Source organism: Platichthys flesus, chromosome 4 (assembly GCF_949316205.1).
Source record: "Platichthys flesus chromosome 4, fPlaFle2.1, whole genome shotgun sequence".
Taxonomy (NCBI): domain Eukaryota; kingdom Metazoa; phylum Chordata; class Actinopteri; order Pleuronectiformes; family Pleuronectidae; genus Platichthys; species Platichthys flesus.
The window spans coordinates 11,197,590-11,212,479 of record NC_084948.1 but is presented as its reverse complement, the minus strand read 5'-3'; the positions used below and the strand labels follow the sequence as shown (position 1 = coordinate 11,212,479).

The 14,890-nt window shown below is 38.3% G+C and overlaps 1 protein-coding gene across 1 annotated transcript; it reads right to left on the bottom strand.

Annotated features, from left to right (window-relative positions):
* Positions 1–2,274: 2,274 nt before the first annotated feature.
* Positions 2,275–12,157, bottom strand: LOC133952371 (solute carrier family 13 member 2-like). The gene is made up of 13 exons (XM_062386784.1): positions 11,979–12,157; positions 10,138–10,266; positions 9,878–10,014; positions 9,117–9,361; positions 8,951–9,013; positions 8,458–8,626; positions 7,751–7,873; positions 7,436–7,645; positions 7,165–7,253; positions 6,025–6,140; positions 5,768–5,929; positions 5,382–5,519; positions 2,275–5,051 (listed from the first exon to the last, which is right to left on the bottom strand). Exons 1-13 carry the CDS (start codon positions 12,078–12,080, stop codon positions 4,923–4,925), a joined length of 1,812 nt encoding a protein of 603 aa, XP_062242768.1. The 5' UTR covers positions 12,081–12,157; the 3' UTR covers positions 2,275–4,922.
* Between the last annotated feature and the right edge of the window lie 2,733 nt (positions 12,158–14,890).

Genomic DNA, 14,890 nt, shown 5'->3' with positions numbered 1-14,890 from the left:
TGTGAGCATTTGGAGCATGCAAAAATGCACCATTTACACTGAAGAGAAGCTGTAGTTAATGTCACAATTGATGGACGTACCTATCATCAGGTTGCTGTGGTCAGCAGGCCGTGGAGTAAACTATAATCTCCACGGCAATGTCTCTCAATGAATTTCTTCTTTTGTGATAAATTCAAACTTGCATTCTTCTCTGAAACGCTCACAGCCAAGGTTCGAAGCTCGAAAGGCAGAGAATTAAGAGGCAAGCGAGAGAGGGAGAGGGGGTAGAGGTATGTCAATACAGGTAGATTCCTATCCTATCCTCCCGATGAACCAGAAAAACATCAGAACCCTTCGCTCGTAGCTATACCTTGAACAAACCCTGTCCTCAGTGAGAGGGCGAGGCAGAATGACAGAGAGACGGAGGATTAATTACAGATTGAATAAACTCTTGTGTTACAGTGCAAGGCCTCTGCAGAGCGAGGCTCCTGCCGAAGGCTTTTTCTGCCAAAGACGGAGTTCTTGAGGAGGGTGTAATGTGGGAAGAGATTCCAGGGGGCACTTAGGTGAAAGTCTCATTGTCTTCTGGGAAATAATTGCTCCAATGCTCGGGCATTCTCAGTTGCAATATCATGTTGTGCGGCGCTTGAACACGTTATGAAACCTTTTATAATTCATAAGTAGTAACGGTGAGTTTACAGTCAGTGTTAACTGTAAAATGGATGAATCTTAATTTGAGAAACTGGCCTTGACATGTAGTTTTGAGACCCCACAGTAAAAACAAAGAACAGATATATGACACAGTGACAGTTTATGTCAGTTGATGATGTTATCATGATGACTCACACATATCCGAGCACGCACTTTATATTCTGACATATGCAAGTGATCTAGACATGTTGACTTGGGCACGCATTGGTTTTTCATGCATATAAGAGTATTTTCATCTATAGACTAAATTCAAAATTAACAGCGGTGACTCTAATTTGTCCGAAGGGGAGAATGTAAATGTGAATGGGTGTTTGTCTCTGTATGTTTGTCCTGTGATACGCTGGTGAGCTGTCAAGGGTGATCCCCCTAACCCTCCTACAACCCTTAGAGCATAAGCAGTATAAATAGGGGAGGGATGGATTATCAGCGATCAAAGTTATCAATAAATTGTATTGGCAATGTTGATCTCTATGTTCTGTCCACCCCGTTTTCCCAAATCACATGACTGCCATTATGATGCTGCATATTTCATGATGTGATGTTCTGTGTACCGATAACAAAATCCACCGTTTGCTTTGTGTCCATCAAGTTGAATTAAATTTAACTGTATTGACATATGAGGAGGACAAATTTGCTGATTTACAAATTTCGGACCTTCCCCCGCAGATACTCCACCTATCACCAGCCACTGTCACCTGGAATTGGCTCCAACCGCCCTGTGACCGTCAAAGGACGAGCGGTGCAGATGTATTGATTTTCTCTAATAAAATTATTCATAAAGCCATGGGTGTAATATCCAATTTTATGTTATTAGAAAGACTGATTTATGAATGTCTTTTGAATACTCTGAGGAAAACACACCTCTGTCCCTGAGGCAGTGAGAGGCTGAGATTTATCACTTCATACCTCAATGTTTGGCTCAGAGTGAGGTAGCCTATGCCTTGGCAATAAACAGAGAAATATGTCGGTCTCTCTGTCCATCATCTCTGTCTTTACCTCTCTTTCAACCGCTCATCCAGTCAACTCCAAACTCTGTGGTTGGGTGTTAACTTTAATGATGCATTTGATCAGTGAGGGAGAGAAAGGATCAAGGTGACTTTGTTTGGCCGGATTGTAGGTGACCAATGTGTGTGCCCATGTGGTGTGAGACCTAACCATTCAGCCATAAGGATTTCTAGGTAGGTGTGTTTCTGAGGAACTATGCCAGAGCAGTGTTGACTCTGAAGATGAGACCATTACTGTCAATCTCTCTTGAATTGCACCTCTTGTTTGCTGCCATGGTAACCATGTTTAATCTAATCTTTGAGGATAGGATGACATGATCAGCAAAATCATGAAACTTTGCTTTGTGAGTTTGTAAATAGCAACTATATGACCACAATCTGACTTTTTCCTTCACAATGCTCCAACAGTTACCAGTGTCAGAGTATAGAGGAAAATTATCGAGGCCAAGGAAGTTCAACACACTGATCTTTAGAACACGCACGCAATGATACAAAACACAACAAATTAAGAAAACATCTTCATCCGCACACGTGCTTCAAACATACACAACACCACCAAGAAGACAAAGCACTGCAGATATAGACACACACAATGTATTTTTGATATACAACAGTCCAAAGTGTGGTAAATAACGACATTAGATACAACTATACAACAAAAAGCACAATTGAAAAATGACAAAAAACACAAAATACTACATTTATCAACTCTTGTTTTGTTTTGGGGTTTCACATCTAAGGGCCACCTCGATAGAATCATTTCTGCCTGATCAATGACTTTTGCTTTGATCAATTATCAAGAACTGTCACGATAACTGTCGGTGGGATGCTGCCGTGTTCACAGAGCAACATTTTGATTGACAAACGCATTATTTACAACCAAAGAATGTCATTAGAATCTTTAGTATTTTAAACCTTGGGTCACAGTCTAGATAATCCCCTCATAGGACAAACAAATCAAAACAGGCTTCATCACAGCAACATACCAAACAATCACAGTACTGTATACTAGTTCTGTATAGAGTCATTACTTTTTCCTTTTTCGGGGTATGTCATCCCATGTAGGTGTTTTCAGTATGATATATTCACAATACCCAGTTATTCAATTGATTCAGGTCCCTTGTTTAAAATACAGGTACAGTTCAAGTGGAATAGCCTTCCAGAGAGTACGATAATTACAGATGCATCACATTAATTCAAATCTTAATACTTCTTACAAAAGGTCCTTAAATTAGAGTACTGACAATCCCCCTGAGGTTTTGAGCTGAAAATGTACTGCTGCATCATAACATTACAAGTGGGACACGTACAAATACAGAAAAATACAGTGGTCAAAAGTAAAACAGTAGATGTCTTACCTCTGATAGCGGACGTCCAACACACTTCCATCCACCTCCCTCACTGTGACAACCAATTTACCAAAAGAGAGAGTGATAGTTTTAAGGTTTTTACATTGCGTGATTCTTTCTTTCAGTCTCCACCAGAGGAGTGGTCACTAGATTAACCCAAAATGTTTTTGGATTTCATGGCTGCTAACCCTTCAACCTCTGTGTGCTGTAGATTCATGAATTTAAAATCCCCTCACATATACCAAATATACAGACCCCTGCCAAGGAGCTCAATCAAATGTTTTCAGTCAGTTTTGGATTTCTGCGACCTCCCATCATCATTTTTACATTTCTCCCACATTGAGCTTTGAAAGGATTTGCCTGCCCTCCTCTTGGATCTCTTTAAATCAATCCGCGACCCCTGTAGTCCTAATCCTATGGAAGGCAATGAGATTTGAGGCCATCATTAACTTTTAATGTTTCAGCCAAAAGAACAGTGTACCACTGGACCTCTAGCAGCAAATATATATTTTCTTCTGACATTGACAAACATCAAAAGATAGTTTAGGTGATTACAATTCAACAAGGTAAAGTGTTAGTAAGTTGCTTTAAGCATCCAATTGAAGTATTAGCAATGTTTATGTTCTCTGTAGCGTCAAGACTCTTCAGCCTACATAGAGTATAAAGGCTGCAGATTTTCCTCACTCAAAAGACAATAATTGTATATGAGGCAATTTGTTGATTTTGTTAATTTTTAAATCTTTTTTGCTATTATTAACTTTGGGAGCTGATCAGTAGGGGCTGGGGGTGTGGATGTGATGCCCCTGATGTAGAGAAATGTAGGTTTGGTGTGGAAAGTGCACAGAAAGTCAGTCAGTGTGTTTGTGTGGGAGAGAAAGAGGGAGAGTGAGGCAAAGAGCTCTGTCTTCCTGTTCTATTCGATACCATTCAGTTTCAAGTCTTAAAAAGTAAACTGCGAAACAGCATTAACTATAGGATTTTTTACATTTGCACACACACATTCTGTGCAAAGGAACACTCTTTCTCTCATAGGGGATGGGGGGATGGCTGAGACATGGTGGCAGTATTGGCAGGTTATTAAGGTGGTGTTTTTTGGTTATTTGGTTTAAAGGGGATGTCATCCCGTGTTTAATAACAAGAAACCATAGACAAATCTTTTTCAAAAGATCTTAAAGTCATTAATATGCCCAAGCTCTGTTAATGCTTTTTACTGTACTCTGTATGATTTTCCTATGTATATTATCTGTTTTAGTAATCCATACTAGAAAAGTGCTATATAAATACAGACCATTGAACATTTATGTATGAACCTGTACAACTCAGATTTAAAAATGTTATCTCCCTGTAAAGCACTTTGTGACTCTTGTGAAATACTTAAAAAAAAAGATTGTAAATGATTGCAAATTATAATTTTTTTAACTTAAGTTTATTATATTAGGATAGTGAAACACTTTATTACACATGCAATGAACTCACAATATAAACATTTGCCCTCAATACATATCTTTTCAGAAATCTCCTTGTTTTTATCCAAGAACACTGCATTTTAAAAAATGATGTCTTGTATGTAAAATACAGAAAGTCAATCTTGGATATGAATTATATTAACTTCTGATCAGTTTTTTTGTCTGTCCAGAAGATAAATTATCCAACTGAACTGAACTCACTTCAGTCAAAACATGAACAAAAAGATTCCCAGGTGTTTCCTACTGTTTCTGAACACACAGTCCACAGTGTGAGTCAGGATGTGAGACAGAAAGCTGCAGAGAGGAACCTGTATCAGCCTTCAGGGACAGGCCTCAGGGCACATCGGGCTGTTCTGATATTGTTCATCTCCCCCTCTTTTTTCTCCCCTGTTTTCGTTTTCCTGAGCTCATGTTCAAGGGGTTTCGGTGACATTAGCCCATGAGGGGAATGTATTCAGATCGAACATGGCCACACCCCACGTGTTAATGGCTATGTTGATGGTTATGACACCAACAAAGTTCAGGATGAATCCAGTCTTAGCCTGATATGAAGAGAAAAACACAAAAAACATTATATTTGGACCTCTGTGCAATGTATTGTCAACACAATCAGAATGGGTCTTACAGAATAATAATTGATAATATTAATAACATCTAGCAACATATACATAGCATTTGTTGCTCAGTCCACTTGAGCTGTTTCCATGGAAATACTCAGAATACTGTCTAAATACAAATACATAATAATGATCAGATACAGGGATTAATATAAGCTTCTTATCTAGAAATTGGATATGAGCCGTTATCCAAAACAGTGCGTGTATGTCAACACACACATTTTCAGGTTTTCTATCTTTTCTGAACAGTCTTACCATGTCCATAACTCTGAGGTTCCCGTAGGAGAAGGCAATGGCGTTGGGTGGCGTGGCTACGGGCAGCATGAAAGCCAGCGAGGCAGAGATGGTGCAGGGTAACATGACGTACAGCGGGTGTATCTTAATGGCAGTTGCCTGGAAAATAAAGAATTCACTCTGATAAGAATTGGCAAGTACACATATTTTGAAATCAGTTTTGATACAATGTCTTGGCTTTATATTTGTTATAATCAATCTTTAAACAAAAGATCCCCATATTTTTCTGTGTCTGTTTAGTTTTCCAGTCTGAAGACTGTGTTTCCATATCTGTCCCTGCTTGTATTTATTATTTGTTTTTGTAGGGTAAGTGTTGAAAAATAGGTTTCTATGTTCTTCTCTCTCACCATGGAGGCCAGTATTGGCAGAAAGAGTGTAGTGGTGGCTGTGTTGCTGGAGCACTCGGTGAACATGGCCACCAGCAGACACAGCAGGATAGAGATGGCGAAAGGAGGAATGCTCTGCAGCGGAACAAGAGTTTCTCCCAGCCACTCAGAGAGTCCAGATACCTTAATCCAGGGGGAGAAAACACATGTCAGCATCCAAACATTTACGAAATATTTATATTCAGAAAAAAAAATGTGGACTTGATCAACTGTTATACCTCACTTCCATGGGCCAACGCAAAACCTCCGCCAAGAAGTAAGAGGATGTTCCATGGCATCTTTTCATGGACGACGTCCCATGTTAGCAGTGGAGAGGGGGCTTCAGCCGGAGCTCCTAGAAGAAGAAGATAAAGAAGCTCACAGTTTACCTTCAGCCATTGGTTAGGAAGGTCATAAATTATGACATATGTGTATCCTTATTGTAGAAAAGCTAAACTTTTATAGTCCACAGATAAGATACTTAGACTTTAAAGGCGCTCTGTGAAGATAAGAAACATGATGCAGTGGTACGCAATGAAAATCATAATAACATCTGGTGCTGTAACTGGAGTCATACTTTTTAACTGATTTTCTCTTGTCCAACGTGACAAATTGACTTTGGCACCTTAAAGTCTGGATGACACCATTTGATGTAAGCTTGCGTCAATCATTGTCGCCTCTCTGTTTACAAAACACTCTTATACACTTTGAGGAGGAACAAAGAGCTTGTTGCTTATGGAAGAGGGTCACGCTCAGCTTAAGTTACAAAGAGAGAAAAAGGTTATCGATGATACAGAAGTGGTTTGTGGAAGGAGTAGCACAGCATGTGCTGTTGCACAGGCTTGACCTTGAGGCTATCGGGCTACAAGAAGGGGAAGGAGCTCGGATAACATTTATTAGAAAGCACTGAATCAGCAAGATGAGTTGCCAGAGGCAGTAAACTTTAATGACTGGACAGACGAGATTATAAAGCTGCGCTCCTATCTTCATATGACAGACCTAACATGCTCCAAACATAAAACTGTGGTGCAACAGTGGATGAACTCTTCCCATCGTGTTTTCCAGACACACACTGTAAAGCCGATGAGAGAATAAGCTCGTGCTCCTTTTTCCTTAAACGTATACTTATATTTCAATTAAAAACTGTGTTCTTTTAATCCCAATTGTATCAATGTTGCTCAAGAAATAGAAAAATAACTGATATAGAAATTCTGATTAAAACGAGATGTCAGTCCTTATAGACTCAGATTTCCCCACCTTAAAAATTTGATTCTAAAAAAAAAGCTGCATCACTACTTTGTTTACATGTCGTTTTATTGTAATGGTGATAACATCAGTGCACCTGTTGTACATGTGTAGTAATCACAAACTTGACCTACCATTATTAGACCAACATCTTGGCAGATTGGACGGGATGCAGAAGAAGAGCGAGGACATTAATATGGCCACAGTGCCGTCTGTGACGTACCTGATGAAGAGAAGATTTAAAATACCTGGTCCACATAATAACTTGTAATTAAGATTTTGAATAACCAAATCAAACAAGTGACACTGGACCAGCACTTAATGATACAACAGGCCGCCTATAATCTACTGATTCCCTGGTTGACTTTATCTTTGGAGTGGAGATAATCTGTTGACTGTACTCACGGCTTCTCTTTGTTGAACAGGACAGTGGCCCAGCCCGGGATGAACCCAGGCTCCCTCGTAAACCACATGACAACCAGCAGAATGAAGATAGAAAGCACACAGCCCTCCGCGAAGCTCATACGGCCCAGCTTTTTGTACTCATCTTTGATCACCTGGTACGCTTCGCTGTCACCAGCTTTGTGTTTGCCGCATCCAAAGGACTTTTTGAAGCTGGAATAACACAATGTGAAAATAAATGATGTATTCATACTTTTCAGGCTTTGGTTGAAATAAAAATCTCTGAAACAGAGAATGACTCCACTTTACTGAACTTACTTGAAACCCAAAAACACAAATTGCAGCCAAAACCAAGAGATAACAAGCATGAGCAACATGTTGGGGAACGAGAAGCCGAACCAACTCGCAAAGGTGATTATACCTCCATTATCTGGAAAGAGTCTGTTTAGGAGAGAGAAAAAAATTATTTCATAAAGTGACAGACCTTAAACACCTTCTGGATAATAAACAAGGACATCTACAACTCCTGTTAAATTGTTGTTTAAGCCAGTGGTTCTTTACATTTTCAAGTCACGACCCACCAGTATAACCAGGCTGGTGTGCATAGACATTCTCTGCTGTGAACAATCAGCAGTGGTAATTTGTAATGTATTGAATGATTTTTCTCTCTACGACCATCAGGCTGCAAAAACTATGCAAAAACAACCGCTCCATATCCCATGCAAGATTGTGCATTAAGAATTAGGGTGCCTTTATCATATAGACGCCCTATCTTATCTTATCCTTTGTTGAGTTTCATAGATAAATCTACTTGGCGTGGCTTTCAAATTGAGAGAACTGGTTCCAGTAGTGAAGCGCAGACAAAATAGAATGTACACTCCAAAGTACCTAATTTTAGTAATCACTTTATGTAAACCACCTCTGTGGGAGTAATCTTTTTTTTGATTTGTTCTTTTTTACAAACTAATACCTTTTGCGTAGACTGAGTCTGTGTGTTTATTTTCATGAGCACAGGTCCTACTCACTTATCAATCTGACCCTTCAAGATGACGTTGGGCGTGGTTCCAGTGAGGGTGGCTGTGCCTCCGATGCTGGCGGCGTAGCACACACTGAGGCTCATGCCTTTCGACATCTTCTTGTACCACTCCTCCCTCTTCAGTCTTCGCACCTTGGCCTCTGGACTCTCATTAACACCTAGAGGGACAGAGCTCAGACATTCAGCATGGAAAAGATATATTTGTTGTGTCCAGTGCTGTGTGTGACATGAATTTACTTCTTGATCTTACAGGCTTTACCATTATCTGTATCGGTTTTACTTATTAAAGACAAAGTCACTTCTAGATTGGTGTTAAACTTTATAAACAGAGCCATCACTTTGATGAATTAAGATTTGTATTCAAAAACACTATAATCATTTATTTGGCATGCACTTTTATTCCTCTTCTTCAGAGGAATGTACTTTACTTAATTTTTTTCTAAAGCAGGAAGTTACTTTAAAGTCAAAGTTAGAAAACATACTTGAATTGACATTGTTTTCTTTGATTTCCATTTTGTCTTTGGTGTCATCATCATCCTCTGAATCTGCAAAAACATAAGGACAACAGTCAACATAACAAGTGACAGGTACATGTACAGTTTACAAAGAATCAAATAAATACTGACACAATCATAAACAAGCACACACCGAAGTGGATTTTGTTTTCCTTTAGTCTGAGCTCCTTGTCATGGCCTTCTTCGCTCATCTCAAATGCCTGATTGTCCTTACTCCTATCCTTTTCATTAGCATATTCTCTCGCTTCAGCATTGGCCTCTGTGTCAGACAGCTGCTGCAGCACAGCGTTTGCAATGGGCAGCATCATGGCTGTTGAGGCCGTGTTACTGATCCACATGGACAGGAAGGCTGTGGTGCTCATGAAACCAATCATCAGACTGGAGAGGACACAGAACAAGTGGTTAGATGATAAGGTGAAGGTCGAAGAAAACGTGAATATTAGGAGTGTAAAACAAAGTTTTGTTTCAATACAATTGAAAATGTCTTCACTGGAGTAAATCTAGTTTATACTACAGTCAAATTTCATTGTTTACCAAAAAATTCCCAAAACAGGTCATTTGAAGGTCATTTTTAAAGATGAGCTGAGGAACAACCAACAAATGAGAATGATTTGTTAAGAATTCAAATGTGTAACTGAAATTAGTAGGAAAAATATTTCTTTTAAACTATTTAATACCTCCCTACCCTTTACCATGATTTTTAAGAGTCGACAGTTTGTCAAACTGATTAGTTTGTTAATGTCAGGCTTCATTCTATTCTGAAAATTCCTGCCAGCAGCAGCCTGAGCCACACATTCACAGAGAGGAGAGACCTCATGCTTCTATGTATTGTAGCTGCAGTATGTTAATGTGTGTGCACATGTTGGTTTGTATAGACACTACAAAGTCTCTTACAGAGAAGGCTTCACTCCTACAACGAGCAGGACTTGAAGGGCGATCCTCCTGTGCAGGTTCCAGTTCTCGACAGCGATGGCCACCAGCAGCCCCCCCAAAAAGAGCATGTTGGAGTCTTGTAGGTACTGGATACAAACCTGAGTGAGAGAAGAAAATAAATAATATCCTGAACTAGTTCTTGGAAATTAAAAAAACAGCCAGTCAAATAAATTCTCAGAAATATTCAAATTTTGTGAATCACAGAAAACAGTTAGAAATACCTCTCCTGACTCCATGATGCCCATCATGGGGAACAGAATGACCGGTAGCAGGGCGGTCACCGCCAGGGGGATACACTCTGTACACCAGTACAGCGCCATGAGGATTATCGCATAGCCACATTTTGCTTCCTGTAACAACCAACAAAGACTTTGCTACTTAAATTCAGACACACGTGACTACAAATGCTCTGGTGTTGATGTCTAGTCGAGAAGGAGAAAACACATCAAACTATAACAACAGGCGAGAGACTCACAAAACTCTGTTAACCTGCTGAGTCATCCTGGTTCAACATTCTCTGATCTCTGATCAGCTGAAAATAGTAGAGATTGTGGACTTTGATTTTGGATTATTGGGACTGAATGATCTCTTAAACATGATCCTAGTTTTGAGTTTATCATGTTCAAAGATTACATGGTACAAAGGGTCAGTGACCGAGGCCTTCCCTCAACGTGTTACAGCTGAGAAACAGTGTAAAGCAATAAACACACATCCGGACGGACGTCTTCCATCTTTTTTGATTACCAAGGCTTACCACTTTACATTTTTAATGCAGTGGTCTTACAAAATTTGGATACAGATTTGGACACAATACCACTTGATATACTGTATATCTTTGTTTAAAATAGACTTTGTGGATTAAGGAAATCAAGAAAAAGATCCTACATTTAATTAAAAATACCAAGTATATTCATTTCTGAAATTAACCTACAATATCCCCTCTGAAGCAAGTAACAGTGTATTAGAAAACAATGGAATATAATAGTATATGATATTCTGTAATAATCTCCCTTTGCCGAATGTTTTACTACTTATGCTTGAACAACTGGTGTCTCCACCCTGAACCCGTGTTATGTTTGACTCTGAATGACATTTTAAATCACTTTCATTACTGCGGCCATGACAGCAGAATCAGCCTTTACTTGCCTCATTAACTTCTAAACACAACTCATCTTTGTATGCGCTGTTGAAATATCACCTCTCATCTCTATTACTGCTTTCCTTATGTTTTACTGAGTTTAATGAAATGTACAGTCAGGGCACCAGGACCTTGACAATGCTTTTTTTCTAGTCATCACATTAGGTTTGAATTATAATCTTTAACACTATTGTTACAGAAAGTATACCTTGCTAAATTCCTAGTTTAGTGGGGGTTTTTTGTGAGTCCTTTGTACAGCACACATTCATATTATAATAACTGATGAAAATAAAGATATTTAGTTTTGTTGACATCAATTTTTAAGCAAAGTGATGTCGTATACTTTTATAACATTTGTTGAAGGTTGGAGTTGAAAGTTGAGCTAAATCTTTCCTACGTTGTTGAGAATCAAGGGCACTGCGCACCATGTATAGATACTGGTTAGTTATCAACATTGCTATAGTTTAGAGTCTCTGGGCTTGAGGGAGAATCGACAGCACTGATAAACTTAACACCTCACATTAGCTGTAGTAGTCAGTCTAGAGTTGACTGATGCTTTGGTGAGCATCTGTGGTTATTTGAGTCATAATCAGCTCTGTGTTTATGTATGCTTATGTTCTCTTTTCAACCCTGTCTGAACTTATCTATGTGCGTGTGAAATTTTGTGCAGCTTGATTGAATGTAAGGGGACTGCTTGCCCTTGGTGGAGGAATGCGATCTACCGCGGAGACACTTATTTAAATCTACATATTCAGCAACATTTAAAGGCTGAGAGTTTCATAGTGGTGGCTTAATATAGTGCATGATTTTTAACTACATAATCCAATCAAAGAAGGGATCATCATACAACACATCCGAGTCAAATATGGTCTGCAGATGACCTCTTTTACAGAAAAGTGCACATATACATGTTCATGTTCTTACTGGAGTCGGACTGATGAGTGGCAGAGGAAGAAGCAGAAGAGGCGTCAGGACGATCACGATGTAATTCCTCCATCGCCACAGCCATGTTAGAAATCCAGGCATGATCGACGAGGTGTGATGCACATCCACGGTATTGAGTCAAAGAGAGAAGAAATATTAGTGATCCCACGGTACAATGTAGAAGACGGTTACATATGAAGTCGGTTTATATACTCGAAAAAGATTAACGATTAACTTTAGAGTGAGGGGCCTGCAATTTGATGGTGTTTTTCCATGTGTTTAGCATTGGGTAGATAACGTAAGAAACCTCGACCAATGATCAACAGAATCAAGATAATCTCTTTGATCTCAACTGTAAAATGCGGTAGCTGCTTCGTCTGTGTCAGCTGTAAAGGATTAATAAAAACAAAACAATGATTTTTATTATCATGACCTATCACGGGGTTGGCGCATCCAGTCAAACACATTCATGCAGACAAACCTTCAGACAATTTATGTAGTAATGGGACATAACAGCTAGGCTGCTTGATTTATAAAGCTCATTTCATACACAGCAGTAAGTTCATGGTGCTGGACAGAGACAGAGAGTCTATTTAAAGTTTAAAACAATTTCCAAGTAAAATGAAAGCAATTAAGAATATCAAAATAAAAGAGGTAAAGTGTTTAAAGAGTATAAAGAGTATAAAGAAATGAAAATAGATAAATTGGTATAAACATTTCAGAATAAGTTTATAGTTATGGGAGAGTAAGGTCAGATTTAATCAGACTTAATCAATTAATATCAAAGTGAGCAAGATTCATTGAATCAAGTACAGATATTTCAAGATAAAGCAGAGAAAACCTCGACCCCTGTATATGAACTACAAAGTGACGATTGTGTTGTTGTGCATGTCTTGCAGGAGGAGCAGGAGAGGAAAAAAAAACAAAGTGCCATCAGATAACAGAGTTAAAGTGTTGTACATAACCCGGATTGGGTGTAACTAATGAATAACAATGTGTTTCCAATGAAACGTCTCCCACAGTGGCTGATATGCAGACAAACCAGATTGTTCTCTTGCTGTGTTGTGTTGTGTTGTGTGTGTGTGTGTATGTGCGTGTGCGTGTGTAAAGGTGAAAAGAGTATTGTGGTATTGATATTTTATCACTTGAGACAACCTTGAGTTTGTATTTTATTGCTGCACTGGCAAAAGTCCCGGACAGTTACTGCACCAGGAAAAGATTCGCTTCTGGGAAAAAACATATAACATTTGTAATTCAAGTTTTGACCTACAAAGGATTTTTTGGGTGAGGTGTGCTGGTCTCATTGGTCAGGTGGAATCAAGTGCATTTATATCATGAAGCAGCAGAAAGGTACTGACCAACCTAACAGAGGTGAAGTGTTCCACTGTTATCTTAAGAGTGTATGTTCTAAATAGTAATATGCACCTATATACTGTAGATGGATAAACAACATGTGACCATGCACACATGTGTTTCCTCTGCCAAATGTTCTCTTTTACGACCATGTAAAACTTATAAGAGCAGTCTTACAATCGTATAACCAATGTCCAAACTCACCTAGCTTTTAGTGTGAAAGCGAGATAGCTCTCTGATTGGTGTATTGCACATTTCACCATCAACCCTTAAAAAAAACAAAAAACCAGTATGAAACTAGTCCACACACTGCGATTAACACAATTTAGTTAAATCCATCAATCATTTTGATCTTTGGCTGACATTGAGTATTTACTCTCTTAATTATTGATTGGTATATTTTGGGTTCACATGCAAGAAAAGAAATTGGAGTGCCACCTCTCATTTCCTTTAAAAAAAATATGGAAATTAAGTCGAGAGAATTAGACAGACTTACCTGAGTCTGTAACTTTTTGCCCATTAAAGTGTCAAAAAAATTATTTAGCTGTTCATCTTGTTAACGCACATCCACAGAAATGAAGCCGAGAGACGTTTTAAAGTGTTTTTTATTGTCAGAAGAGGATTTCATCATTTTAAAAATAATTTCAGTTTGTAACCTTAATCTACCTCATAAACATGGAATTATTATGATTATTATTGCTCCTTAGTCCTCCAGCTTTCTAATTTTGATCTGAATAATAAAATAAGTGATTGACAATTTACAAACTCTGATAGGGTAAATTTCCTATTACACTGTTCTATCACAAATATATAATTGATAACCGCATAAACAAGGATCACATATCCATATCCCCTTTTTGTGTTATCATAAATTAGAACTAATTAATGTTGCAATACTGAATTATGTCTTCCAATGCACACAAATGAAGTTGCAATTTTTCAAACATTTCTTATGATGAGAAGAGAGTTGTATGTTAATGTTTTTACAAGCTGATTCTTTTTTATTAGAGAAAACAAACTATTGGTCTCTAACTGAAGGATAAGTATAGACACACAAAACTCCTGTCTAAATGCAGTGACTGACTGAAAAAACAAAACTCTTTGTCAAGCATCCTAAGTGACTGCTGGGTGTTTTCATTTTAATCACTGCTCTGTAATTATTTTTATTAAACCGAAACTGAAAGGGTGTGTTCATGTTAGCTGCTCAAGTTACCATCATGTGATTCAGAAGAGAAACGCGAAACTACAGACGTTAATAATAAGCCTTCTAGGTAAACTCTGGCTCAGTGACAATGTTTTCTATATATGTTTGAGTTGATCAATTGTATTTAAATAATAATAATAATTTTAAAATGCATAAATCTTGATTTGTGTTTCTGGTATGAAAGAAGGCAATTGGATAACAAATTGATTTATAAGGTGACCTAAAAAACTAAAGTAAGTTCAGACCATACACTCAAATAATTAAGGTATGGAAAAAAATACTTCTTAGTTTTATTCTGCGGTGAAATGACACGTGTGTGTGCATGAGTATCAGACATGATCTCAGTTTCTGTGAT

Excerpts from the sequence above, each read along its gene's own strand:
- LOC133952371 (XM_062386784.1), bottom strand. The coding sequence starts at position 12,080 with ATGCCTGGATTTCTAACATGGCTGTGGCGATGGAGGAATTACATCGTG. Across the intron at positions 8,627-8,950 it reads AGAAAACAATGTCAATTCAA|GTGTTAATGAGAGTCCAGAG; the intron begins GTATGTTTTCTA and ends CTGTCCCTCTAG. Across the intron at positions 5,930-6,024 it reads CGTTGGCCCATGGAAGTGAG|GTATCTGGACTCTCTGAGTG; the intron begins GTATAACAGTTG and ends CCCTGGATTAAG.